Genomic DNA, 25,784 nt, shown 5'->3' with positions numbered 1-25,784 from the left:
CCTCAGAGACCTGAGGCAGTCCATGACAGAACTCCTCCATCAGAGCTTCCTCCTCCTCATACTCACTTGAGTAGAGTGCTGAGTAGAAACTCACAGCTCGCCTTCTTATCTGGCATGGCTCTGTCAATGTTTGCCCTGTGTCTGCTAAAAGTGAGTGGATTACCCTCCTCTGCCCACTCCTCTTCTCCAGGCCGAAGAAGAAACTAGAGGAAGCATCCATCTCCGTGATGGCTTGAAACCGGGACCTGACCAGTGCACCCTGTACTTTAACATCCAACAGGTCGGCTAAAGCTAGCTTTTTGACTTTGAGGATTTCAATATATCCTCGATTTGCTGTGGACTCGCTCAATCTTTCTAGTTCCACTATATCAGTCTCCAGGTCTTTCATAGATCTGGTGATGTCTCTGGTGACATTGAGGGTGTGCTGTTGACATAAAAGTTTAATCTCAGTCTTACCATGGTCCCACCACTGCCTAAGACTGTTAAAATCACCCTTCCTCTGTCTAAAAACATCCCAGAAATAAATAAGAACCTCTTTAAAATGTTTATCAAATGTTAAGACTGAATTAAAATGCCAATAAGCACTTTTAGGTAAAATATTTTGAATAAAAACATTACACAAGAGTAAAGAATGGTCAGTAAAACCAGCAGGAACAATACTGCACATTTTAAAAATATTAAAATGATGCTTAAAACAATAAATACGGTCTAGTCTAGCTGAGGAGATCCTACTCTCTCTGAGGTGGGACCATGTGTACTGTTGGCAGTCTGCATGCATCCTTCTCCACACGTCCACCAGGCCATGAGAATAGACCAGCTGCCTCAGAACATGTTGGGAAACTGGATGCGGCTCTGCATGGTTGCGATCTAAAGATGCATTTTCTGTACAGTTAAAATCCCCACCCAAGAATAAAAAATCCTCCGAGGCACAGCCATTTAAAACATTGTTAACTTTTTGTAAAAACAGCTTCCTCTCTGCACCGATTGTTGGAGCATACACATTGATAAAAACTGCAGTAAAAAGGTCGAACCGTGCTTTAATTAAAAGCAACCTCCCCTCGATAAAATGCTCGACCTCCAGTGAAACCGGAGTGAAAGACTTGGAGAGGAGAAAGCCAACTCCTCCACTAAGAGAAGTGTTGTGACTTAAAATGACTTCCCCCTCCCACTCTCTCCTCCAGTCTGCCTCATTGGTGCTATCACTATGTGTCTCCTGTAAATAAAAAACATCAATATGTTTCATTTTGGCCGTTTCATATATAGCTGCTTTTTTTTTTGACTCTCTGGCTCCATTTATATTCAAACTTCCCACTCTAAAATTATCCATAAGTGAGAAATTAAGAACAAAAATAAAAATCAATAAATTAATTAAAACACACATTGGAGCTCTTCCCGTCATCATTGTTCAGTTGTTTTCTAACTTTAAGCACAAGTTTTTTTAATCTAAAAACCTCCTTGTTAGTGAGGCCAGACTCCTCCTTTTGGCTCATGTGGAGTCTGGCCGAGGTATAAAACAAACTTAAAACTGGGAAATGCTCTTCAATTTTAACACCTTCAGCATTTTTGGTTTTTGCTAAAAACGACTGAATCATTTCTGCAGAGTAAAGTTTTTTCTGTTGACTGTTACTTATTTTAAATCCGGATATATCACTGCTATCAGAGACACAGTCATCACTTTCACAGATCATCAGATCCTTTTAGTATTTTCTTAAAGAGTTTAAACATTTCCCTTCATAAAACAGCTGATTACTTGAACATATAAGCCTTCATTATTAAATCCATCCATTATTATGTATATTTTGTTTTTGTCAATGGGGTAGAAAAGAAAATGTTTCTCTGAAAAGATAAATCTTTGTAAAGATTGGCCTTTAATTGAAAAAACTGAGATTAATATCCTCTTGTCCTTTTTTCACGACACACAAGAGACGCATTGTTAAAAAAAAAGTAACTTTTACTTAAAGTACATTTTAGACAAGTTACTTTTTACTTTTACTTGAGTACATTTTTAAACTGGTACTTTTACTTGTATTTAAGTAAAATGTTATCAAAGTAACAGTACTTTTACTTGAGTAGAATCTATTAGTACTCTTTACACCTCTTATTGCAGCTATATTGGCCTTTTGCAGGTCGTCAAAAACAGTTTGCCGCGAGGGACTGAACACGGTAGTGAAGCTGTGACGCGCTGTCGTTATAAATGACTTCCAGATCCAAGATACGTTTGTCATTTATTCTTCCAAAACAAAACAAGATACTACAAACGCTGTTTTCGGATCATCAAATAAACTTGCAATCGCAGTGTAGTGTGGCGGTCAACAGAAATTGTCTCTTCCCACGCTCACCCCCATATGAGTGCGGCCCATATAATCACTGCCATCACCACGAGATTTCCGGTGAACACACCCACCACCAGTAACAAGCAGACCGTAAACAATAAACAAATCAGTAAACAACCCATGACACCAAATACACAATCAACTTACATTTATGGCTCCTACACCTCTGGTTATATTTTGACCAAAGCACAGCTTTGAGTTGGCTCTTTCTGAACTGGAAACAACTAAATATGGGGAAGGGAATATTATACAAAATAAACATCTGTCTCCATGGAAGACGGCTTGTAACTTGTAACTTTCATCTTTTGCCATCAAGCGGAGACAACAGGTACTGAGATAGGAGGTGTAAGCATCAGTAAAAGTGAGCACCTGTATATACAGCAGATCATGTTGATGGGCCTGAAGTCTGAGCCTTCATATGTAACGTGTTGGTTGTTCATTTTAAAAACCTTGAAAACACAACCAAACAAGTTACTTCAAGTCTAAAGTGTCAACAAAGAACCAACTAAATTAAAATAAAACATGTGGTGTAGGTGTATGAAAAACCTGACAGCGGTTATAAAAAAAAAAGGTAGAAGATAAGATAGATAAAGTTACACAAATATATGTAATATTACAAACCACACACCCAGAAAGATACATGTATCTTTTTCTGGTATGTCATGACTCTTGTCAGCCTGCTGTAAAGGCTCTGGCTCCATCTTGTGGACACTTTCATACACCAACTTTCTCATTAAATACTCTTCAAACCATGCTGTTGGGCTGTTAACCATCTGCGTGCTTTATGTAAATAAACAATAGTAGGTGATAATAAAAGAAAATAAGAGAGCAAAGCAATAAGAGGGGGTACAAGCTAAAATGAAGCAAACCATAAAAACTACTAAAGCATTAATAGATCAGATATAGAGTGAGGTGCCTTAGTTTTTTGCTCCTCAATGACAGTTTGAGCCGATTTTAAATCAGGTTGAATGTAATCCAAGTTATAGCCTGCTAATAGAGTGACTGGAAAACATAATTATCTTCAAGGTTCTGTTTTCCTGTATTACCTCGCCCCCATTGGCCCATCCCTGGTCATTTATTGGCTGGATGTAATGAGGGAGCCTGCAGCGTCAAGCTGACCGGAAATGAGAGTTTTTCCTAATAAAAGACTAAAATAACTCACTGCGGATTGTGTGTCAAATTTTGTTAAAGCTCGATTTTAAGAACGTTACTTTTACAAGATGAAGATGGTGTGGGTGTTTTCTTTCGGTCATTTTTAAACACTATATTTTGCTGTTTCATAATAAAATGTCTGATTCTCCGGAGTTTATGCCTGCAACTTTTGACACATGACTGTTTATTGTGGACAATGCAAGCCTGTTTATGGCATGTCAAGAGAATTTTCAAAGTAAAGTGATGTTCCCAAATAACCATCGAACAAGAAAACCTTTTTATTTATTTGTTTCAAAAATGTTTATTTTAGAATCATTTTAATACAACTTAAATCATTCCTCCCTGCTGCAGTCAGACTCTTCTGCCAAGCCTAGGAGAAATATCAACAATTTATTCATTTCAATGTGCAATAACAAACTCATCCATTCTTGTGAAATGTGTTCACTGTATTTATGTTTGAATGTACAATACCAATATGCAACAGCTGCATTTCTGTAACTGTTTTGTTTTTTATTAAACTACTTTAATGTTGGTTCACTGCTTACACATTTTACTGTATATACTGAACATTTCCACTCAATAAAGGTATCGGCTATCTTATTTTATAACTAATAATAATAACAACAAAAACAACAACAACAACAACAACAATAATAATTATATTAATACATAACCTAACTATATTTTCTTCTAGTCTAGCACAGAGGGAAAACTCACTCCATATAACTATTACGACGTCCTTGATGCTTCAATACAGCGGGCTATCAACTTCATAAGGCCAAATGAAAAATCTTGACCATGTTAGACAGTGCCTTTAATTTGAAAGTTGAATCCGGAAATTGGTGATTTATGTTGTTTGTCTTGACGCTGGGCAGAATATTTCATCACTCCTCTGAAGTGGATGAAAGTTATTCACGACGTCACACCAGGAGTGCGCTCATCGGCAACACTTGAGGATTATAAAGGTGCTTTATAAAAAAAAAAAGTAAGATTTTTTTTCCTCTGGAAGTAACTTTCACGTTGCATGATGGACCCTGACAAGTCTGCGAGCGCCCCTCCAACGAACTGGACTGGTGAGAAGTCCTCCATGGGTCAGGCTGCCCCTCCGCCATACCAGGACAATCCACACCCATGGCACCCGCAGCAACCTGGCCAGGGATACCCGCCCCAGCCTCAGGTCAGAAACCCAGCTCACTGACCAGCAAGAATACAAATACAAGTTCATAATAAATAATCACTTTACAGCAGACAATACTTCTCAGCTTAGTATTTTGTTTTTGTTTGCTTTTATTATTTATTTATTTACCCTTAACGTTGTATTTCCAAATATGGTGAAAACGGCAATGACAATGCATTTTTAATGTTAATCACTTTAAAATATATTTTGTCTGTGCAGAAGAATGTAAATAGAAATAAACGAGAGGTAGCCTATCTTACATATGCAATAATATATTTATTTCAGCTTTAACAGTCCTTAATGACGACTTTGTCTTCCTGTTCGGACCGATGATATCCAAGTCACTGAATAAAAAAACACAAACACAAACACGGTGCTTTTGGAAAATATTTTTGAAATGTGTATAAGTAAGGCTTTTTTTCTTTGAGGATGAACAGTTACTGTTATGCACTTATTTAAATTTTCATTACGGGTCTTGTGGACTAAAAAATGACTATCATAAAAGCCCCAGTGAGTTTTTTTTAATGATTAGGAAATAGATGTTTTCAATCAGGAAACACACATGCAGGACAGATGAAGTTAAAACATGCATGACGTTTTAAGACAGAAACAGTATTAATAAGTATTACTTTGCTGTAATGGCTATAGTTTGTTGTGTTTCTGGTTGGTGGAAAAATCCTAACCTGACCACTGTAGACATATAAATAAGCAAGCAGAAAAAAAAAGAAGGTTTTTACTATGTGGTAAATGTTTACAGCTGGTGTCTTGGGTTACTGTTCAAACCGTATTTTAACATTAGTTTCACTTCCTCAGTTCCACTGATCCCAAATCTCAATACTTTTGTTTCATGTAAACCCTCCCCATGTGCACCTCTTTTCCACTTCTTCACAAACGTTTTATTCAGTTGGTTTCACTTTAGTTTTGAGTAAGTTGTTTTTCATGTTTTTTTGGCACGTAGGGTTATGCAGCCCCGCCCCAGCAGTATGGAGGCCCAGGATATGGACCACAGCCTTTCCCTGTGGGTCAGCCGTACCCAGGCCAGCCGGCCAGCATCATTGTCCAGCCCACGCAGTATGTGACCCCGATCCCGCTGCAGCACCCTGTCAATGACTACCTGTGCTACTCCGTCTTCACTATGATCTGCTGCTGCCTGCCGCTGGGAGTTGCTGCTCTAATCTATTCTATCTCGGTGAGTTTGATACTATTTTGATTATTCTACAGGGAGTTTGAAAAAAGTAATCTGATTGGACAAGAGGCATTCCAGAGTGCTGATGTAAAGCACAACATCATCTGTCATGTGTATCATATAATGAAGCTGGAGGTTTATGTCTGAAATGAGTAAGATGCTACCTCAGAATCACGCTGGCAACCAAAACATGAGGTGATTTCCGGCCAAACAATTCTAGGTACTGGCAGTTTCCTGAGAACTACACCTCCTGGGAACTGACTCTGAAGCAGGAATTAAAAAGGTTCCTCTTAACGGAGTTCTATAGAACTAAAACAGTTCATAGTTCCTGTTGTGTGGAATTGATAAAAATGGAGGAGGGTTCTGCGGTGCAAAAAACGCCTCATGATGTGGTCGATGGAAACACACAGAAGAGTTTACATTAAAGTAAGTAGCTGCTCTGGTGAAATGAGGAGACAAACACAGTTCTGCTACGTTGACATTGTTGTTCTGATCAATTTCCACCAAAACTTTTAATGAAGGCAATAAGAGAGGTTCCTCAATGTGTGTGTGTGTGTGTGTGTGTGTGTGTGTGTGTGTGTGTGTGTGTGTGTGTGTGTGTGTGTGTGTACAGCAATTTGACGAGAGTTAATAGAAGGGGTGGGGGAAGGGCAGTGGGATGCTTAAAAAGTAATGGTGAAGGCGTTTCCTGTTCCTGAATGTTTTTGTGTCTGAATCTGTTTATCTGCATTTTCTGTGATTTTTCAATCAGCCAGTTTAAAAAGAAGATGTGCTCTCTTGGGCTGCACAATCAATCACAAATGTACCATTATCACTATAGATTCATTCACAGCAAACACAGGACAATAATCTGATTTGATGTCATAAATAAGAAAAAATGTTTTGTCTAAACAAGCAGTGCTTTCACAACCAGTATATGTGAACATTGTACCCATTCATGTAAAATGATGGAGGCCTTAGAATAAAGTCTGTGCTTTCACACTATTTTGATGCATTTAGATGAAAAGCTAGCTATCAGCTAAAACTCACATTAATTGGTGACAATTTATGGCTTTTATATTGTAATCCTAATATAGAACAATGTCATCACACATCATATATTTTTTTTATTTGTTAATTGCAATTTGGAGTTAGAAGAATCCTCAAAAACATGCACAAAGGCAACAGTGCAAATCTTGTCCCCTGTTTTGAAATGTTTGCCCCCCTAGCACTGCTATGCTTATGAATATCCATGATAAGTTCCTCACTAATTCCCTGTTTGTTTGTTTTAAAGAAGCCCTCTGCTTGCTGTTAGGGTGAGCTGTAATGACTTTGTTTTTGCTCTGTCTCTGATTTAAAGGAGAAATGTTTCCATGTGGGTGGTGTTTAATCGTTTAATCACTGAAACACAAGCCATCTGTGTGTGTGTGTGTGTGCGTGCGTGCGTGCGTGCGTGTGTGTGTGATTAGTAGGGAGAGCTGTACGGTTGTGCACTTTATGTAGCAACCTCTACCATCAGTGTGTGGGTGAGTGGGTGAATGTGATGTAAAAGAGCTTTAAACGGTCTGAAAACCGGGAGAGTGCTGACCACAGAGCTGCAGAGATAAAATGATGAATTTGACATTTGTATAATGGAGTACCACCAACATGCCAAGGGACTACAGATGGACGTTAGATTATACAATCTGGTTTAGCAACATGTTTCTGCTCGTTAGAGTGCACTGTCACACACACACACACACACACACACACACACACACACACACACACACACATACACACACACACACACACACACACACTTGCACTGGAGCGCCAGCCACCACGCGAACCTTTTTACTTTTTACTTTTAGTGCTACAGCACACAGTTGATCCGTGATCCGTACGGACCGAGGTGGGAACACACGTGACCCGGTCAAACAGTCGGTTGGACTTTACTCCGTTCACTCTCACCGGGTCTGCAGCTAATTTAACAAAAGCAAAATCATCTCACAGCAGCCTGCTGTAGTCTGTAGTCTGCATTATTTTTTACAGAACTCTCATTTATTCTTTTCTGTTTGTTGTGTGAGTATTAAATGCGTTTGTAGGCTGTTGGTAAAGGCTATGGCTCACTATGTGGACTGGTAGATCTCGGCAGACTGGTAACTTTAAAAGTAGATCTTGGTTCAAAAAAGGTTGGGCACCCCTGCGTTAGTGCATAACTCAACATTGTTCAGTTACGTATAACACGTAAAGCTCACTTTTTCAGTTCATTCCCCGTCCACGAATCCCTCGAATTCTTCTTCTTCAGTGTCCGAATTGAACAGTTGGGCGAGTACGGCATCCAACATGCCCGGCTCCCTCTCGTCATTATCCGAGTCAGTGTCGCTGAGCGCCGTGTACAACCAGTATGGATCAACCAATTAACCAATTGATCCATATATAAGGCGCTCCGGATTATAAGGCGCACTGTCGTTTTTTGAGAAAATTAAAGGCTTTTAAGTGCGCCTTATAGTGCGGAAAATACGGTACATGATATATTATTAAGCAGTTATGGACATTTTTGAAGCAGACATGCAGCTTAAACTATGATCAGTAACTGTTCAGAGTAGGAACACATTGAAAGTTCATTAAGATCCTGTAAACAAACTTCCCCCATGTTTTTAAAATAGATTAAACTCGTCCGCACAGTTTTTGTGCATTTAAAAACATTATACAGGGAAATAAGTTTGGTTGAGCTGGTCAGCAACTTACAAATTTGTCTAAACAGTATGAAAAACATTGTGATAAAATCGTGATATGATATTCTTCCTATATCGCCCACCTCTACCTTCAAGAGTGGGAAAAAGTAGCGAATACTGAAATGATACACTGGCTATAATGCATGCAGTCAATGTGACCGCTATGGACTTTCAAGGTAGAAATACTCAAAACTCTTTTGTGTTTTGTGTTTTTGATAAAATAACAATGCTAGAATAAAATATAGACACATTTAGGAAAAGTCATGGTCCTGTAGTTACACAGGTTTTATTTTAAGTAAGTTACTACATTGCAAAATTAAAAAACAGTCAAAATGACTGCCTTGGTCTTTTTAGTATTAACAGAGCTGTTGTTAATACTTCATGATAATCTGTTCATCTCCATGTTTAGCTTAAAGGAGGAGTGTAGTGGATTGCACTGTTCAGAGATACACAGAGACTCTGTCATGTTTCTATAAAAGAATTATTGAAAGAAAAAAACTTTGAGAGATGGCTTTTGTTTTTGTTTGTCCATGTTTGTGTGTCACTGGTCCCATATTTTAAGTTTGAAGCTTAACACATTCTCTTCAGTTTGCAACCCTGGTAGTTAAACATCAACTTGAGTCTGGGATGAGTAAACTATTTTAATGATTGATGAACTAATGGGATCGCTGTTGTACTCCTGATAGAAAGATAAGATAATAGTTGCCACTTTAATGACTTAGATTAGCACGTTCTTTTCAAAGGTGTTAAATTCAGACACCGTCACAATCACTGCATTTTTTGTCAGGTTTGGTAAATCGCAATGCGTGTACTAACTTCAGTTCTTTGCATTTTCTCCTCCCAGTATTTTGCAAGCTAGGGCAGAAACGCCACATATTGCATATTCATTAAGTCATACGTACTAAATGGTCAATGCGTGTTGTTTTGCTCATATGAAAGACACAGTCCTCACTGTGCGCCATTAGTAGATCAGATAGCACTTTTTTTGCTCGTGGTAGCCTATCAAGTTTGCACACATTTTAAGACACGCAAACCTTTAGTAAATCAGGCCCAATGAGTTTAGGTTTTATTGGCCAACATACACACAAAGCACTGATTCATCTGTGATAAACCAAAATCAGTTCAGGGCTGTTATCGTTTGCTGGAAGTTGTTTAAATTTTTGCAAAAGTTAGTGAGGCTAGCACTTCCTGTTTACACTGTTACCATGGATGCCAAAACAACAGTCCCTTCATTACTGTTCATACTACAGATGGAGTCCTCATGGTATCTATCAGTCCAGAATCTGAAGATTTATGAAGCACTTTATTCATGAGGTGTTGAAAACGGATCCTAAGGAAAGGCCTCGCCAGATCAACAAAGACATTCTATCAGTCAAAAGTTTCTCAAGTTACTCCTATCTCTTAAATAAATAATTGAGAAGAGTAAGTAATAGATACATGCAGAAAATGTCAATGCAGGAATCTAGACTTTCAAGGATTCACCTCAAAAATGTATTCCTCCCAAGTTGTCTTTGGCAAAAAAGCAGATATCTCAAAACCTGTAGAGATAAACTGCACAGGGAGAAACCATGAGAGGCAGGGCTCTCTCAAGCTACTGTGTGGAGCTTGTGATTTAGTGTTGACCCTGTGCACCGTACTGTTTTTTCTTCTATATATAGAAGTGTTTTGGGGCAACAAACCTCAGCCCTTTGTTCATTAAGCATTCAAAGGAATATCCATGGAGAATCTCTGATAGTAAATTAAGCAGCTTGCAGTTCATTGTCTGACACCAGTTTATAAATCTTCTTGTGTCTTCTTCTTTGCTCTTGTAGGTCGTATTGAGGCCTCAGTTTTTACTTCCAGTCTTTCATAATTACAGGTTAAACACTCCTCACTGCTTATTGTACTTTGGTGGGACTGAACCTTTAAAAGACTTTACTGAAAGGGGCGGATTGACCTTTACTAAAGTATGTATGAAACTGAGAATTCAATGGTCCATGAATATCACTTCCTCCACAGGTGTGGTCACATGTCTGTACATGACGAAGCTGTCTGTACTTCTGCAGCTCAACACGGGGCTTTTAACCCTTAAACGGTCTTTTATTTCTTATTGAGTCAATGCTGCATAAAGAGATAAAAAGACTCATCCTGAGGGGTTAAGACCTGAACTGAGTGTTGTGTAAATGTTTACCTTAAGCTTGTTTGAGTGGAGCCTTATGGAAAAACCCAGGATGACCTCACTTGTTGGTGTATTTTCTTACTGGATACTGTGACTCCCAAATCTTTTTGGCTTTCCTTTTCGCTGAACAGAAACTCGACCTTTCCTCCCATCCTGTTTAAACTGAAATAAATGGTGTTTATGCAGAGTGCACACTGCTGATAAGCTGAATAGATGCCATTCATTTATTTTTTTTTACCCAAAGTATGATTTTGCACATTAGTTTTATCAGATTTTAAAATAGCTTCATCTGTATAAACTCAGTAAGTTAGCGAAACGTACAGAATGAATGGGAATATCTCAATTAGATTTGCCCATTCTTTGACAAGAATATAAACAAAACAAAGCTCTTTGAACAAAGTTGAGTACATATTGTAAATACTTTTCTGTCATGTACACGGCTGTATCTCGTTTTATTTTCACACATCATATCAGCTTTACTGACTGGAGTTTTAAACTTAAAGAGGTCATATTCTGCCCTTTTTGGGGTTCATATATTTAATCTATGTATCTACTTTTGTACGTTCACAATAGCTAAAGTCCGAAAGTCTGTTTTCATGTACTGCTCCTCCTTGCTCCCTCTACGCTCTGAGTCCGTCAGCTACGCTCTGCTGAGCCCACACTGTTAGACCTCACGTGGGCCAAGGTGCCAAGTCTGCTCTGATTGGTCTGCTGATCTGCTCTGTCGTTATTGGTCAGTTGCTCAGCACGCGTCTCGGAAATTTCAACATGGGCTGCAGGGCTTGCCACAACGAGCCAATGGGCTTAGATCAGTGATCTCACACTGGCAATGACGTCACACTGACCCTTTTTTTTTTCAAGGGGGGCTTGAACCGAGCGTTACATGCGGCTAATGCTACAGCTAACAGGAGGACGTAGGAGAAGCAGCGTTTCTGCGGATTTTGAATTTTAGCACATAGATGTGCCTAAACATGCACAGGACACACTAAATGGCATATAAAACCAGAAAAAAGCATAATATGGGACCTTTAAGCCTGGCACACACTATAAGATTTTAAAAATCTGAAGTGATTTTGAAAATGTGAGAGACCCCGCACATGTCGACAAATAAAAACACATTTAACAGTATTGCTCCTATAGTGTGTGGTGTGCAACGACATGACCAGCTCAGCACACCAGACACTTACAGATTCATTCACCAACAACCAGAGTCTCAACGCACACAATTCAGCTGTTAGCTGTTAGCTACCTGGTACATCCATTGTGGCGGCAATTTCAGTCAAACTCCTTCACTTGTCAGTTTGGTTTTGTAATGTTTAGAGGACATGATGTATAAACACTTGTGTTGGTGCCACAAATCAACAAGTTGGTGACTGACGCCCGTCTAACTTTAAGCTTCTTGCTTCCTGCTTCAGTTAACTTGCTTCCTGATGTTATTTTTCCGTTCCACGTGAAAATCCAGAGTACGTGCTCAGCTGTCCTCTGTGTTCTCCCCACAAATCAGTATTTCTAATCTTAAATATTTAACATGTTTAAAATGTTTGATTTCAAATCTGTTATTTGTCATGGATAAATGGAGTTTATTTAGACATGCTTCTTGGTAAACATTAGATCTTTACTGTCTTTAACAGGTCAGAGTTAACATTGTATAAACGGTGTATAAACATTATAATTTCAACAGTTAAGGATGACATTAAGCCTAAGGACATTTCCCAGAGTTACTTCATTATATAGTCTTATCGTGATTTCCAGTAAGTCTGACTTGAACTGTTGTTAACCTTGGCTTCTCTTGGCTTCTATGTCTTCAATGTCTTCTCTTTTTCTGCTTTTCCTTCTCTCTCTCTCTCTCTTTGTCTCTCTCTCTCTCTCTCTCTCTGTCTCTCTCTCTCTCTCTCTCTCTCTCTCTCTCTCTCTCTCTCTCTCTCTCTCTATGTCTCTTTCTCTCGGTCTCTCTCTAAACAGAGTGAGTCCGACCCTCACTCGAAGCGATATACACAGTGTCTGTGATTATAAACTGTCAACTCCACTTAGGTTGATAAATACTCACACATTGGATTAAGTGGTCAATGCAGAAGCCAGTTCATCGACTACCACGGCTCAAAGTGTACTCCAAATGGTTGGAATACGATGTGGTCATCTTGTTTAAATAAGGCCCGGGTAAACAAAGCCAGATGAAGATTGAGAGGTGGAAGGGGGCAGGGCAGGTATAGATTGAATATGTGGGATAAAAAAATCAACAAATATTATGGTTAATCTGAAATCAGAATATATGTTGATTTTTGATGTTTATTAGTAATGCAAAAATAATAATAATAATAATTCCAGAAACTAAAAGAGGTCTAAAAGGGTTTGAAAGTGGACCGAATAAAAAAGGAAGAGACGCACTTCCACAGTTTGTTCTGTTATCGCATGTCACAGATAAAAATAATTTGTCATTTCCAAGCACAACATACTCAGTGTTTTTCCTTTGAAAATATTTACTGGAGTGTTCTCTCTTGGTTTGTTGTTGCTCCTGTAAACAACATTTTACAATATCACATGGTCCTGAGGATCTCGCTGACTGGCACTCAATAAAATGGTTGCAGAGAGGAGGGAGAGAAAACAGAGCCCGCTTCTGTGCAGTCATTTTAGATCTCTAGGGGTCGATGGCTTCTAGAGTCTCCATTGTCCTCTTCTTTGGCTCCATAATGACGGAAGAACTGAGAGGTTATCGAGAAAAGTGACAGAGAATAAAGAATTGAAATGGGGCGGGGAGTTTGAGAGAGGAAGAGAAGCAGAACAAAGAGGGATAGTCATGTATCGGTGCTTTATTGAGACATTTTGAGAATTCATCGCTGGGAGGCTGAACAGAAGACAAAAATGCAGAGACAGGAACAAGATAGAGGAAAAGCAGACAAGGAGAGAGGGGAGTGGAGGAGAGATATGGGGCTGCTGGATTTAGTCTCTCTTGACATTTTATCTCTTGGTATTTCAACCATGAGGGAAAAGAGAGCAATGTAACTGCTCTATCACATCTTATCGAGACGATGCCTTGATGTTCATTTCTCGTTAAGATTTTTTTTTCCTTTATGGATTGACTTCAAAAAAACAATGTAGTGGGTCTAAGTGTTATTCACAGTAAGGTGCATAGCTGACCGGATTGAGGGTTGGGCCTGGTGTAGCTGTTTGTCAAGAGGGTTAAGACCTGCCTTAGCTCCAGCTCTTGGCCTGTCTTTAGGTTAGACTTTAGACTTTGTTGTCCCCGAGGGGAAATTCTTTTCCACAGCACCGTTACTGTCCAAACAGACAATTCCCACCAAAGAACATTCATACCCAAAACACACAGAGTATATCACAACAAACAGAATTAGACAACAGTCAAAAGTTTGTGGACTGAAAGTTAAGCTGAGAAAGCATTTCCAGCATGGTGATTTGGTGATTGCCATCGACGGGCTTCCAAAGCCCCCTGCAGTATCAGATGGGTGATGTCACTCAGGCTTGGTCCATTAATATTTACAGTCTATGTTACAATGTGTAATTCCTGTGAATTCCTTGGGTGTGGAACTTCTTGCTTCAAGTACAACCAGTAATTTGCTTGTGATAAACAAAACTGCTTCAGGCTGTAGCGAGCTATGAAGTTAACGTTACAACACATTGATGTAAACTGAAAAGACTTTCATTAGAATGTGGATCTTGAGATATGTTTGAATATTGCTCAAAGCATATTGTGCAATGTCCACTTTTTTTATTCCATGCAGTGGGATTTATAGTGGTCCGTTGTTGGTCTCAGTTCATGTTTCTGGTGATAAATTCTTCTCGGCCTTGATTATATCTTTCACAAAATGAGAATTATTTCCTACTGATATCAGCATGGAGAGTTGTAAAGCTGACCACTGGAACAACAAGACAAGAGAGGCTTTTGTAAGATCAGACATCAGCGCTCTGTGTCCAAGCCACTCATACTTTCTGTGACTGCACCATCAAAACAGCCCTTTGTTTCTCCAAAACATGAGCTTTCCTCTTAGCTTAGCTCTTATTGACAGTAAAGGAATACCCAGGAAACCTAAATGCTGATGCAGAAAAGAGGGTTGTTTTCGGCAGAAGAAGTCACCTACTCAATAGACTCACATTTTTTTCATGGTCAAACAAAATAAAATCTTAGTAGTTTGGGAGTCTTACAATTCAAGAAAGATTGGCCATAATCAGGTTATAAACTATGTTTCTAAGTGACACCACAAGAGGGACTACTCACGAGAGTATAAATACATCTATGTCATTTGAAAAACGACACAGTAAAAAAAAGGAACAACGGTTGCACTGTGGAGCTTTTTGAGACGTTTGTTTCAACATACTTGCAACACCAGATAAATTCCTGGTCATCACTTTCACAAATCTACAAAAAACATATTTTCCGTCATAACACTCCTTTTCTGTCTGATAAAATGAGATTAGATCAAATAAGATTAGAAAGACATTTAGAGGGCCCGACTGATATGAGATTTTTGGGTCCGATACCGATAACGATATTAGGGGGAGAAAAAATCAGATACCGATATATTGGCTGATATCTTTCTTGGATCTCCGATCTGTAGAGATAAATAAAGATATAGGTATATACATTTACTGCGCTGTTCCCTCAAATGCAGTTATCAAACACTTGTGAAAAATATATAAAATGAAAACAAGATGGTCACTCGACTGGAAAGTAACCGTGCATGTAGGTGCGTCACCGCTTGACAGGGTGATAATGCTTGTTGTAATTTATATCGCACTCTGCTGGTGAAAAATAACTGCTAGTGTAATACAATGAAACTCAAATGGAAAGCTATTTGATTGTTTAATAAATCTAGTGATATCACATCTGCAATAAAAGTAGTAATCGACTGGCCGATTAATCGATCATGCTCTAATTATTTATAGACTTTATTTATTCCCCAAAGGATGAATATACAGAGAGTCATAAAACTCTTTCTGTAAAATCTGTATTTATACTTCTTTATTCAATTCAGAGGTATTAGAGATTAATTTGTTTACATGACATGACAATTATTAATATTTTTATTCATATTAAGCTGCAATTTGTGTTTGTTTAAGAGAGAAAAGAAACAGAGATCTGAGCTGGGGGTTCAGCTTTTGCTCCCCTGTTTGCCAGCCAGTTGCTAACTTTGTGCTAACTGCTTGCTGGGTAACAACTACAGTTGTTAATCTGAGCTTCATCTCCTTAAACAGCTGCTGCCTGCTGCAAATAAGGCTGATGAGAGAAAGATCACAGGTCAGAAATCAAAAACTATGCGCTTAAAGACGGGGAAAAGCCTCATGGAGCTGAGGGAAACTAAGAATTCTGGTGATAAATCTCTGTGGGACACATTTATTTATAAGTGTGGCTTTAAGGTTGAATGAGTAATCCAAGAATCCTACGAGTATTTGAGCTACCTGGCTCTACGTATTCAATAATACATGTTTTCACACAAACTGATAAACATCAGTGTCTTTTTTCTGACCGAGTGAGGTTCCAGGTCTCAATTCAGAAAGCCACACTGTAATTCATTCCAGATGGGAAGTTTAAAGACCTACTTAGCCGACCGTAAAAAGCTGAAATCACGCATAGCTCACTTTGAGGAAGTGGGCAGCCCTGAAACATGCTGCGGCCTCACAGCTACATCTGTTTGGTATTCTTGATCCACAGTGGCCTTGTGACCTCTGGTTATCTCTAACACATACCTGCAGAACACAACGCCTGTGGACCTGAATCTCTAAAAGGCCCTTTCACACATGTGCACTCCTGAACATTTCCTGACATTGTCCTGTTGGGCTGCATGTGTGCCTAGTAAAATGTCTGAAGTGTGAGCATAGTTGGTAATAGATTAGAACAAAGTAGGCAGGGTGTTGGCGATTTGCTTTACACTCTTCACTTCTCGCCTCAGTCACCATAGTATGTTTTCCACTTTTGGGTGACATGAAACATTCCAGTCGAGTTATGCTAAAAGTGTGGGAACAAATGACAGACTGGAAAGTGGAAGTAAAACTGTGAATCACTGACCAAAAATGTCAAATGTTGAAATCCCAGACTCAACTCATACTCCGTCCTTACTTCCCTTTCATCATGGTGGGTGAAGAAAAGGCCCTGTCAGCGCTTCATATCTGTTCCATCCTCTCTTTCATCAGCTCCTTGCAGTATGAGGATGCATTACAGCAGAGTCTTTGTACATGCACCACAGTCAAGAGCTTTTTGTTTTATTTGTATAAAACTATGATATCAAACTTTTTAAAATCTTAATGCTGTTTTAGAAAACGTAGTATTCCTCCAAGTAGGCATTACGTTGTGTTTGTTTAATTTTTTTAAATATAAATGCAAAACAAAGTTTGTTGCTTTTTCTGTTACAGACCTTAATTTGTCCTAAAATATTCTGACCAGATGACACACTTCAACTTCTATACCTGGTCCAATATCTAACACTGTCAACTGTTCTATTGGACTACAGTCAAAAACACTTTCCAGTGACAAAAACTATCATTGGCCTTGTCTGTTTAAAGGAAAATCAATCTGGTGCATGTCTATTCCAAAATGGCATACATTAAAATAATTTGATTCTTATTATCTTCACTGAGCCCACTTTATTATTTCAGTACATTAGAAATAAAAATACTACATCATACATACATCAAGTACATACAGTATAACTCGTCATGTTTATTTAACATTTCTGCAATATTTACATACTTATAACTTCCCACTGTGTCAATGACAACATGTGTGTTTCAGGTTTCCAACTCTTCCTCGACCTCTTCTCTTCATAGAGCTTGAGCAAAGAAGCAGTCATTAAAGAAGCTTAGAATTTCTTTGCAAGACAAGAATATGAGACTATTGTTGTCATCATGTGACATCAAGTGTGGTGGTACTTTCTCTTGTAATGCTTTCTCTTACACCCTTGTATTTACTTATTCCTTTTAAATATCTTAGCTTCTTAAAAATCCCCTGGTTCATTGATTCTAGTGGCCTTGTATCCACCCGTCTTCTGGTTCTTTAAATGTTATGTTGTCTGTCTTTTACTTGATTCTCTAATGACTGGATGTCATTGTAAATGACAGTTTCCCCTCAGTCATTTCTGGCGTATAAAGAAAGGTTGAATGAATTAATGAATATGATAAGTAAAATATGGTCCCATTTATTACATATTACCCTTTGGTGTTGTCTTTTGTTGTTGTAGTTGTTGTCGTTCAACTTATTTATCACAAGAATCTTCCAGAGAAGGATATTTGGATCTGAAAATACCTCAAATTGAGTTTTAACTTACAAGGTAACTTTGAAAGTATTGGTTCATAGATACGTTCTCTATTAGAATAAACATTTTAGAGCACTGACTAAAGTCACATGAAGTATTAACTCGATAAACGTTTTTAGTATTTGCTCTACATGCACAGCTGTGTTGACAGTTTCTGACTGTGATTTACTTTCAGATACTTTGATGTAGAGGGAAATAAATACACACACACACACACACACACACACACACACACACACACACACACACAAAACACTGATTGATAAAGGAGAACACACTCAGCAGAACGACACAAGAGTTAGTCGTTCTGCTGTTGTTTTAACTTTCAGTGTGTGTTTTATTCTTTCCTTTATTGTAGTCTAAATAAACCTGTTGGGTTTCGTACAGTTTAAAAGGATCAGTTTTAATACTGCCAATTACAAGAATTCCTGTTCGAGTTACAGGCTATAATTATGGTTTCGTAATAGTATAGTAGGTAGGCGCGGGAATCAATGAATTGTGCAACCCCTTCAGCAGTTAAAAATTAAAAAAGCATATCTAAAATATCAAATTCAAAATATCAATACTTGGCTGCCATGAGACCATATAATCGCCACACAAAATATCGTAATACTATACTGTATCGATCTTTTACCCCATCTCTCATAGTAGGTAAAGTAATGCTATTGGAAAGGCTTTGAAGGGTTGTATATATTGGTTTAACAGTTGAATATCCAGTTTTTAATGAATGTGCACAGAGAACAAAGTTAACCAGAGTCAAATGTTTTGTATGTGCACACATACCTGGACAATAAAGCTGATTCTGAAGATCAAGGTCTCTGAGCAGAAAGAAGCTTATTACCACCATGTGACTGTCACACTTTTTTATTATTATATTGTACTATTCTGCAATCAGGGATGGAATTGCAAAGGTTTTGTTTTGGAAAGCCGTGAAACACAGAAGTAAAGCCAATTGGCTGAATTTCTATTTAATATAATTTTCCATACGAGTGACTGTTAAAAGATGGAAAGCTTCTTACTGACTGAAACAGATATGTATAAGGCTTTGAAGGGTTGTATATATTGGTTTAACAGTTGAATATCCAGTTTTTAATGAATGTGCACAGAGAACAAAGTTAACCAGAGTCAAATGTTTTGTATGTGCACACATACCTGGACAATAAAGCTGATTCTGAAGATCAAGGTCTCTGAGCAGAAAGAAGCTTATTACCACCATGTGACTGTCACACTTTTTTATTATTATATTGTACTATCCTGCAATCAGGGATGGAATTGCAAAGGTTTTGTTTTGGAAAGCCGTGAAACACAGAAGTAAAGCCAATTGGCTGAATTTCTATTTAATATAATTTTCCATACGAGTGACTGTTAAAAGATGGAAAGCTTCTTACTGACTGAAACAGATATGTATACTATCTGATTCAAATCTCCATTTGTTCCTTAAAGTGTGAGGTCACTTGAGTTGTTTTAGAAGCTTTTTACGAGTTCTCAGCATGTTTTGATCATCTTCATGTTGTGAATTTCCTTTATGTGAACAGCATGATTGTATCTTTCTTCCTGTCACGTCTTCCTGTTAGATGTTGTGGAACATGTTTTGAAATTCTGTGTGACGAATAGAGTAATGTTGCATTGCAAGTTATCGAGACAATTTTGGGACTTTCCACAACCAGCACTGCACATAGCATGGATAAACAACTGACTTGATTGTACTTGACTTTTAATTTGACTAACTGTTGACACTCACTCTGTTAACAGACCCCTAACTTTTATTTCTGTATATGTTTTTGCTCAAGACTTTTGCTCAAGAACATGTATCACCTGTACATTTCATACAGTTTTAGATGTCATTTAAACAAATTTATCCTGAGTGATGTTAAAGTGATTAAAGACAGCCCTCTTAAAAGCGTCTCTCTGTGATTAAAACTTTGACATGTTGATTTAGCTGCCCAACATTGCACAAATAATGTTTATATATTTCATGTAAAACTGTAGGTTAGAAGACATCATGAACGTTTCATTGAGTATTTCATGTTTGAGGATGTATTTCCTTTTTTTTCCATGATCTAGCTGTCAAGCATGTCTTTTTTCCCAAATCGTCAGCATGATCATTTCATTTTTCTGAGGTTACCAATACCAAAATTACAAGGTTGAATGTACTCTTCTTAAATTGTATCACTTAAAGGGGGCATATTATGATAATCCACTTGTAAAGTGTTTCTGAACATATATTTGGGTAACCTGAGTGTCTGCCAATCCACACAATGTGAAATAAATCCACCCAGTCCTTTGTTTGTGGTCTGCGTAAGTCTTACAACGCAGAGAAAAATGCTCTGTTTCAAATTTGCTCTTCTTGTGATGTCACAGTGGGATTCTGGTAAAAGCCTAGAACAAAACTTTTGAGCAGGTTGGCCATTTTTTATTCTCGCTAGCGAAGGAGTGATGTCTACTACGAAAACTCAGAGGGGGCTCATTGCATTTAAAGAGACACACACACACCAAAACGGAGCATGTAGACTTGTAGTTTAGGCTAACATTAACCCCAGGAGCATGTTAAAAACTGCTATGAAGCTTAATTCAGAAAATAGTTAGCTTAGCTTAGCATAAACACTGGAGGCAGGTTTGAAATAATTACTATGACTACCACCTATTTTATTAAACGTAAACTTTTTCCAGAGGATATATAATTTAAAAAAAATCATACTTGAGCTGCGTTTACAAGATAAAGGACTGTTGGATCCGGACATTATCCTCTCAAAGTAGTGTAGGGTTGTCACAGTTTTTTTGGTACAGGATGTGCAGCATTGTGTGCGAATGAGCCAGACAGTTACTTGTAATCATGACTAGCTGGACAGTAGCAGGCAGGGCCTTCTCACAACACCGAACAAGCACACACAACACACACATGCAGTGGAATACACACCCAGACATAATCAAATAGACACAGGGATTCAAGAGGGAGTGGGAGTGAGAGTGGCTGTTTGATTGGATTATGACTGAGGGCTGCTGGTGTCTTGTTAAAGGCACAGAACTCTTTATACCCAGACCTTTCTTAGTAGATGGACCACAGCTCTCTTGCGCCTTCAAAAGTCAATACCATGATTTGTTCTAACAGCATTAAAAACCTGCCATATCATTTCCTTTCTCAAGAAAACAATGGCCCTCACCTTCACAAACTATTCTTAGTTTAGTTTTCAAGAATATTATAACATTCACCAAAGTTTTTATCTGGGGTTTGGTAAAGAGAATAATCTACACACTCACATATGCACATCTGACTGCCAACTTGCCTGGAAAAAGCAATGTGTTGTGTTTTGTTCTTGAATTCAGCTGTTGGATGTGGTCAAGGGTTTTAAAATGTGTTTCACAGATTGATCAAACAGCTTGAAGTTAATATCAAGAAAGAAATGCATGAAAAACAAACTGATTTCTGAGCATAGCTTTGTTTTTTCAGTTTGCACGCAGTTCGCAGCTAGCTGGTAAATATAGTGTGTGTGTGTGTGTGTGTGTGTGTGTGTGTGTGTGTGTGTGTGTGTGTGTGTGTGTGTGTGTGGATAGATAAAATCAGAACTTATTCTCAATGATGCAATATTTATACTGACCTCTTGTTAAAATGTTTGTTTTTTTTTTGCATATTTTCATACTTATGTTGACGATAAAACATCTTTCTATCCTTCAGGCTCGTGAGGCCAACATTGTTGGTGACCGGATAACAGCCGAGCGGAGCAGCAGGACATCCCGTACGCTTAACCACGTGGCCCTAGGAATCGGGATCGGGGTCTTCATCCTCAGCATTGTCTACTTAGTGGTGATGACATCAATGCTTAACAAATAAATCTGTTGGAACATCTTTTTTTTATTTGTTTTTGTTGTCCCATGCCCCTATATCAGTTAATCAGACCACATGAACAACATCACCAACCATCAGGTAGAAATTTAACTTGAAAACAATTGTAACCCTAAAGTCACCTGAAGATCCTTAACGTTAGACAGGAAGTGTTTTTCGACACTGGATAACCATTCACTACAAAGAATCTGAAGTTGCTCTTTATATGTAATACGTGATCCCATCAGCGTACTTTGAGGTTGTGAGTGTCTCAGTAATGACGAGTCATTTTGATTTGTAAAATAATTTCCAACTTTGTAGCTTTAAAACCTGAGTCTGGGTTCAACACACTCAACACCACCTGCAGGGATCAAGTGTTATCCAAAGAGTTTTATGTTTTGGCAAATAGCAAATAATACAATCCAGTTTAAAATTTTCAGGGAAGTTCAGTTATTCATTTCTGCAACTGAAAGAGATTTATCAGATTGTACAATGGTAGACATTTTCCTGCCCTTTAAAATAAATGTGTAAATATGCACTAACATCCCTTTACACTCTAAAAGTATAACAAGAAAAATACAAAGTATAAAAAAGTAACAAATATACCCCCTAAGGGAGACTTAGCTGAGTTTAGTTGAAGAAGGAGAAATAGTCAGAGTGAGCCTGTTTGTCGTCAAAGTGTATCTTAATGCGAGTTGCACGCTTCAGCAATCCTCTTTTCACTGCAGCTGAATATAATCTGTCACTTTCTTTAAAGCCGCAGTCTGTTATCTATCACTGTTCCATGTAAGATCTGTGTTGACCATATCTGAAAACAACACGTTTTACTGCATATCAAATTTCTATATAAATAAACTTTATTAAGTGGTAAACAACACTTGAACTGTGTGGTCTATTTAGATAGAGGTGAGTACTTTGAGATTTTTGGAGAACTTATAGTTGTGTGTTTGTACATATTTAATTAACTATGTTGATTTTAACAAAAGGACCTGGCTTATGTGGCATTACACAAAAAAAAAAAAAAAAAAAGATATTCTTTAAAAAAAATTGTTTTTCAAAAGTTTAATGTTTTCATCTATCCAGTCACTTTTTAAGGGCCAAAGTTGCAATCAAGTGATTAAATGACATCACATTTTACTTACTTTGTAAGCTTTAATGTATAATTATAATCTTTATAAGTTTGACCTGATTGGAGTGAACATACTTTGACTCCAGTTTTACATAAAAATACAAATCTACTATGTACAGTACTTTAGATATATAACAAATAATGTACTACTGTTTAATCTTGAAAACAAGTATTCCAGTTGTTCTCTTGAGATCTTGACTTCTCTTCATATGTCAAGATAACAAAGCTTGTTTTCTCGTGATAACAGGATAATTATCTGATGGTTTAGAAAACAAAACAGGGACACGCAGAAACTCTTTTCTTACAATGGGCACAGAGGCGCCTCCCCCTCCAAACATTACTACTACTACTTACCTACTTAAACATGTTAGACATTAATCAGACAAGACAAGACAATGCGTACATTGCGCCTGGTACACACTATAGCACCTCAGCATTTATTCAAAATGGGTACTTCTTGGCTGAGGGGCGGAGACTAAACACAAGTGTTAAGTTCTTAAACTTTTGCAAAGCAGGGGACCTGGTCCTGAGGCTGCAGTGACCTTAAAGGGGACATATTATGAAAAATCCACTTTGATAGTGTTTTTGAACATATATTTGGTTAACCTAAGTGTCTACCAACCCACAAAATGTGAAATAAATCCATCCAGTCCTTTGTTTTTGATCTGCGTAAGTCTTAAAACACAGAGAAAAATGCTCCGTTTCAGATTTGCTCCACTTGTGATGTCACAGTGGGATTCTGGTAAAAAAAACAAAAAAAAAACATCCCCTTCCCCTCCCCTGATAACTCCACCCATGGACTCCACCCCCAGTCTAGAACAAAACTTTTACGCAGGTCGGCCATTTTTATTCTCACTACAGAGGAGTGATGTCTAACAGGAAAACTCAGGGGGGTCTCATTGCATTTAAACAGAGCATTCTGAGAGAGCTGGTTTATACAGGGTCACAAACCTCCTCTGGTGCTTGATTCATATTCATATTTTGACCAAAGCACAGCACAGATGTTTCATTTAGACCACAGGGGACTGTTTGAAAAGGTGGAGGAGGGGTATAATATTTCCTCTTCAACATTGGTTTGTCTCATATTTTTCAGACACTCCCATTTTCATTGGCACCTAATTGGTATTGTTCTAATCATGTTTTTTCCTCTAATGTGATTGGACAACTAATGCAGTCAGTCATGTTCATGGGTATTTTCCCAAAAACTTTATTAAAATATTGCCGTTAATATAAATACAGATACACAACTGACACTCCTGCCCTTTAGCTTACTGAGTGACCAATGGCACATCTGTAGCGTTACAGACAGTAGAGATGTTATTGAAATTATTATCATCTCTTAACATGCAATCTTTCAGCTCAAGTGATACCAGATAAATCAGTGGGCATCACAAGAGAAAAAAAAAATAAAAAATTCTTATACAGAGTAAATAAAAGGCATGGATGCATATCTGCTTAGGGCTTCCGTACAAAGAAGACTTCAAAGGTGTCGAAATGAAATGTTCGGTGGAGAGGTGAAACTTCTTTTAAAATTTTCAGCTGAAGATGAAGCTAACTCTGAATGCTAGAGAAATATATTTTTTACAATATAATACAAAACAATTCATTTAATTAGTCATCGCAAAAGAAGCGATGCAGCTTCTGCGTCAGACTCAGCAGCAGAGTTTGGAGACAGAGTGTGGAGACACATCAGCTCTACTAAATGTTTGGAGCTCCGGGCTGCCATGAGAAATGTTTGGTCCCTACCCCAAACTCCAGCCCCACCCTCACTTCTTCCTTTGACACATTCTCTTTCATCACACTCATACCCTCCTCCCCCTCCTCCTTCTTTCTCTATCTTCCTCCCTCATTCCTCATTCCTTCCTCCTCCACATGGTCATAATCTGTCCTCTGTTTCTTCTAAACTTCCTCATTCTTGGTAAGGACTTTAAAGCCTCTCTTCCCCACTCATCCGGTCTCTCTCTTTCTTTTTATTCTGCTTCTCTGACTTATTTTCTTCTTCTCCTTCTGCCTTCAACATCTACTTTTATCCTCCTCTTATTCTTATTGTTTGCTTGTAGTTTTAAGAGTCAAACCTACCTTTACAAATCCTGGAATGCATCTCACAAGAGTCCTTCAGCACAAACTCACATTATCACTCTTTTGTTTAACCTTAACCCTAACCACCTTTACAGTCTGTGTCAGTCCTTCTTCTTCATTCTCAATGCAACCACATGTTGCATTAGTCTTCAGTTGTGGAGATGACCTCTATCCCTCTCATCTCCATTATCTCTGGGTTTGGCTTTTACAGCTGGTCAGGATGTGAAAGTGACTCAGATTACTCTTGTTTGTTCACTCACAATTGATGTTCTTTCTGGAATTTCTGGAAAGGTTATGCAAGTACAGCGCCACTTACTAGTACAAGAAATACTGACATTTCTGAGTGAGATGCCAAATGAGCAACACATGTCAGCAGCCTTAGAAAACGCAAAAGAACAGTTCATTTAAAACAGATTGTGCCACCGAAATTATTGTTCAATTGTGTGCTTGTGCTGCCCCATAGCGGTCACAAAGTGGTACTGAACACAATAAAATACAAGACTTTTTGTTGTATTCTGAATTATTTTATCGAAATGATAAAAAATAAATATACATTGATCCTGAAAATATAACAGACAGAAAAGAACAACAAAAAGAACGGCCAGAAAAAGATGCTAATTGTATCCCTTCTCATCATGACATGAAGACTGCCAGTGGAACCTGAGAAAACACACACGTGCACACATTTACACAATAATACATACATTATATCTGTTTCTGAATTGACTTTTACTTTATTTGACTTTATGAAACATTTGACACCTATGACCTAAAGCAGAACGTTGTAAT

General features: G+C 38.0%; 1 protein-coding gene across 1 annotated transcript; it reads left to right on the top strand.

Moving 5' to 3' along the window:
* The first annotated feature begins 4,374 nt into the window (after positions 1–4,374).
* LOC109984043 (proline rich transmembrane protein 1B) lies at positions 4,375–22,664 on the top strand. The gene is made up of 3 exons (XM_020634047.3): positions 4,375–4,662; positions 5,621–5,851; positions 21,641–22,664. Exons 1-3 carry the CDS (start codon positions 4,510–4,512, stop codon positions 21,794–21,796), a joined length of 540 nt encoding a protein of 179 aa, XP_020489703.1. The 5' UTR covers positions 4,375–4,509; the 3' UTR covers positions 21,797–22,664.
* Positions 22,665–25,784: the final 3,120 nt, after the last annotated feature.

The sequence above is a fragment of the Labrus bergylta genome, chromosome 8 (genome assembly GCF_963930695.1).
Source record: "Labrus bergylta chromosome 8, fLabBer1.1, whole genome shotgun sequence".
Taxonomy (NCBI): domain Eukaryota; kingdom Metazoa; phylum Chordata; class Actinopteri; order Labriformes; family Labridae; genus Labrus; species Labrus bergylta.
Note: the sequence above shows the minus strand (reverse complement) of the source record. Positions and strands in the feature narration are given on the sequence as shown.

Coding starts and splice junctions, on each gene's coding strand:
- LOC109984043 (XM_020634047.3), top strand. CDS start 4,510: ATGATGGACCCTGACAAGTCTGCGAGCGCCCCTCCAACGAACTGGACT. Junction 4,663..5,620: donor GATACCCGCCCCAGCCTCAG/GTCAGAAACCCA, acceptor TTTGGCACGTAG/GGTTATGCAGCCCCGCCCCA. Junction 5,852..21,640: donor CTCTAATCTATTCTATCTCG/GTGAGTTTGATA, acceptor TCTATCCTTCAG/GCTCGTGAGGCCAACATTGT.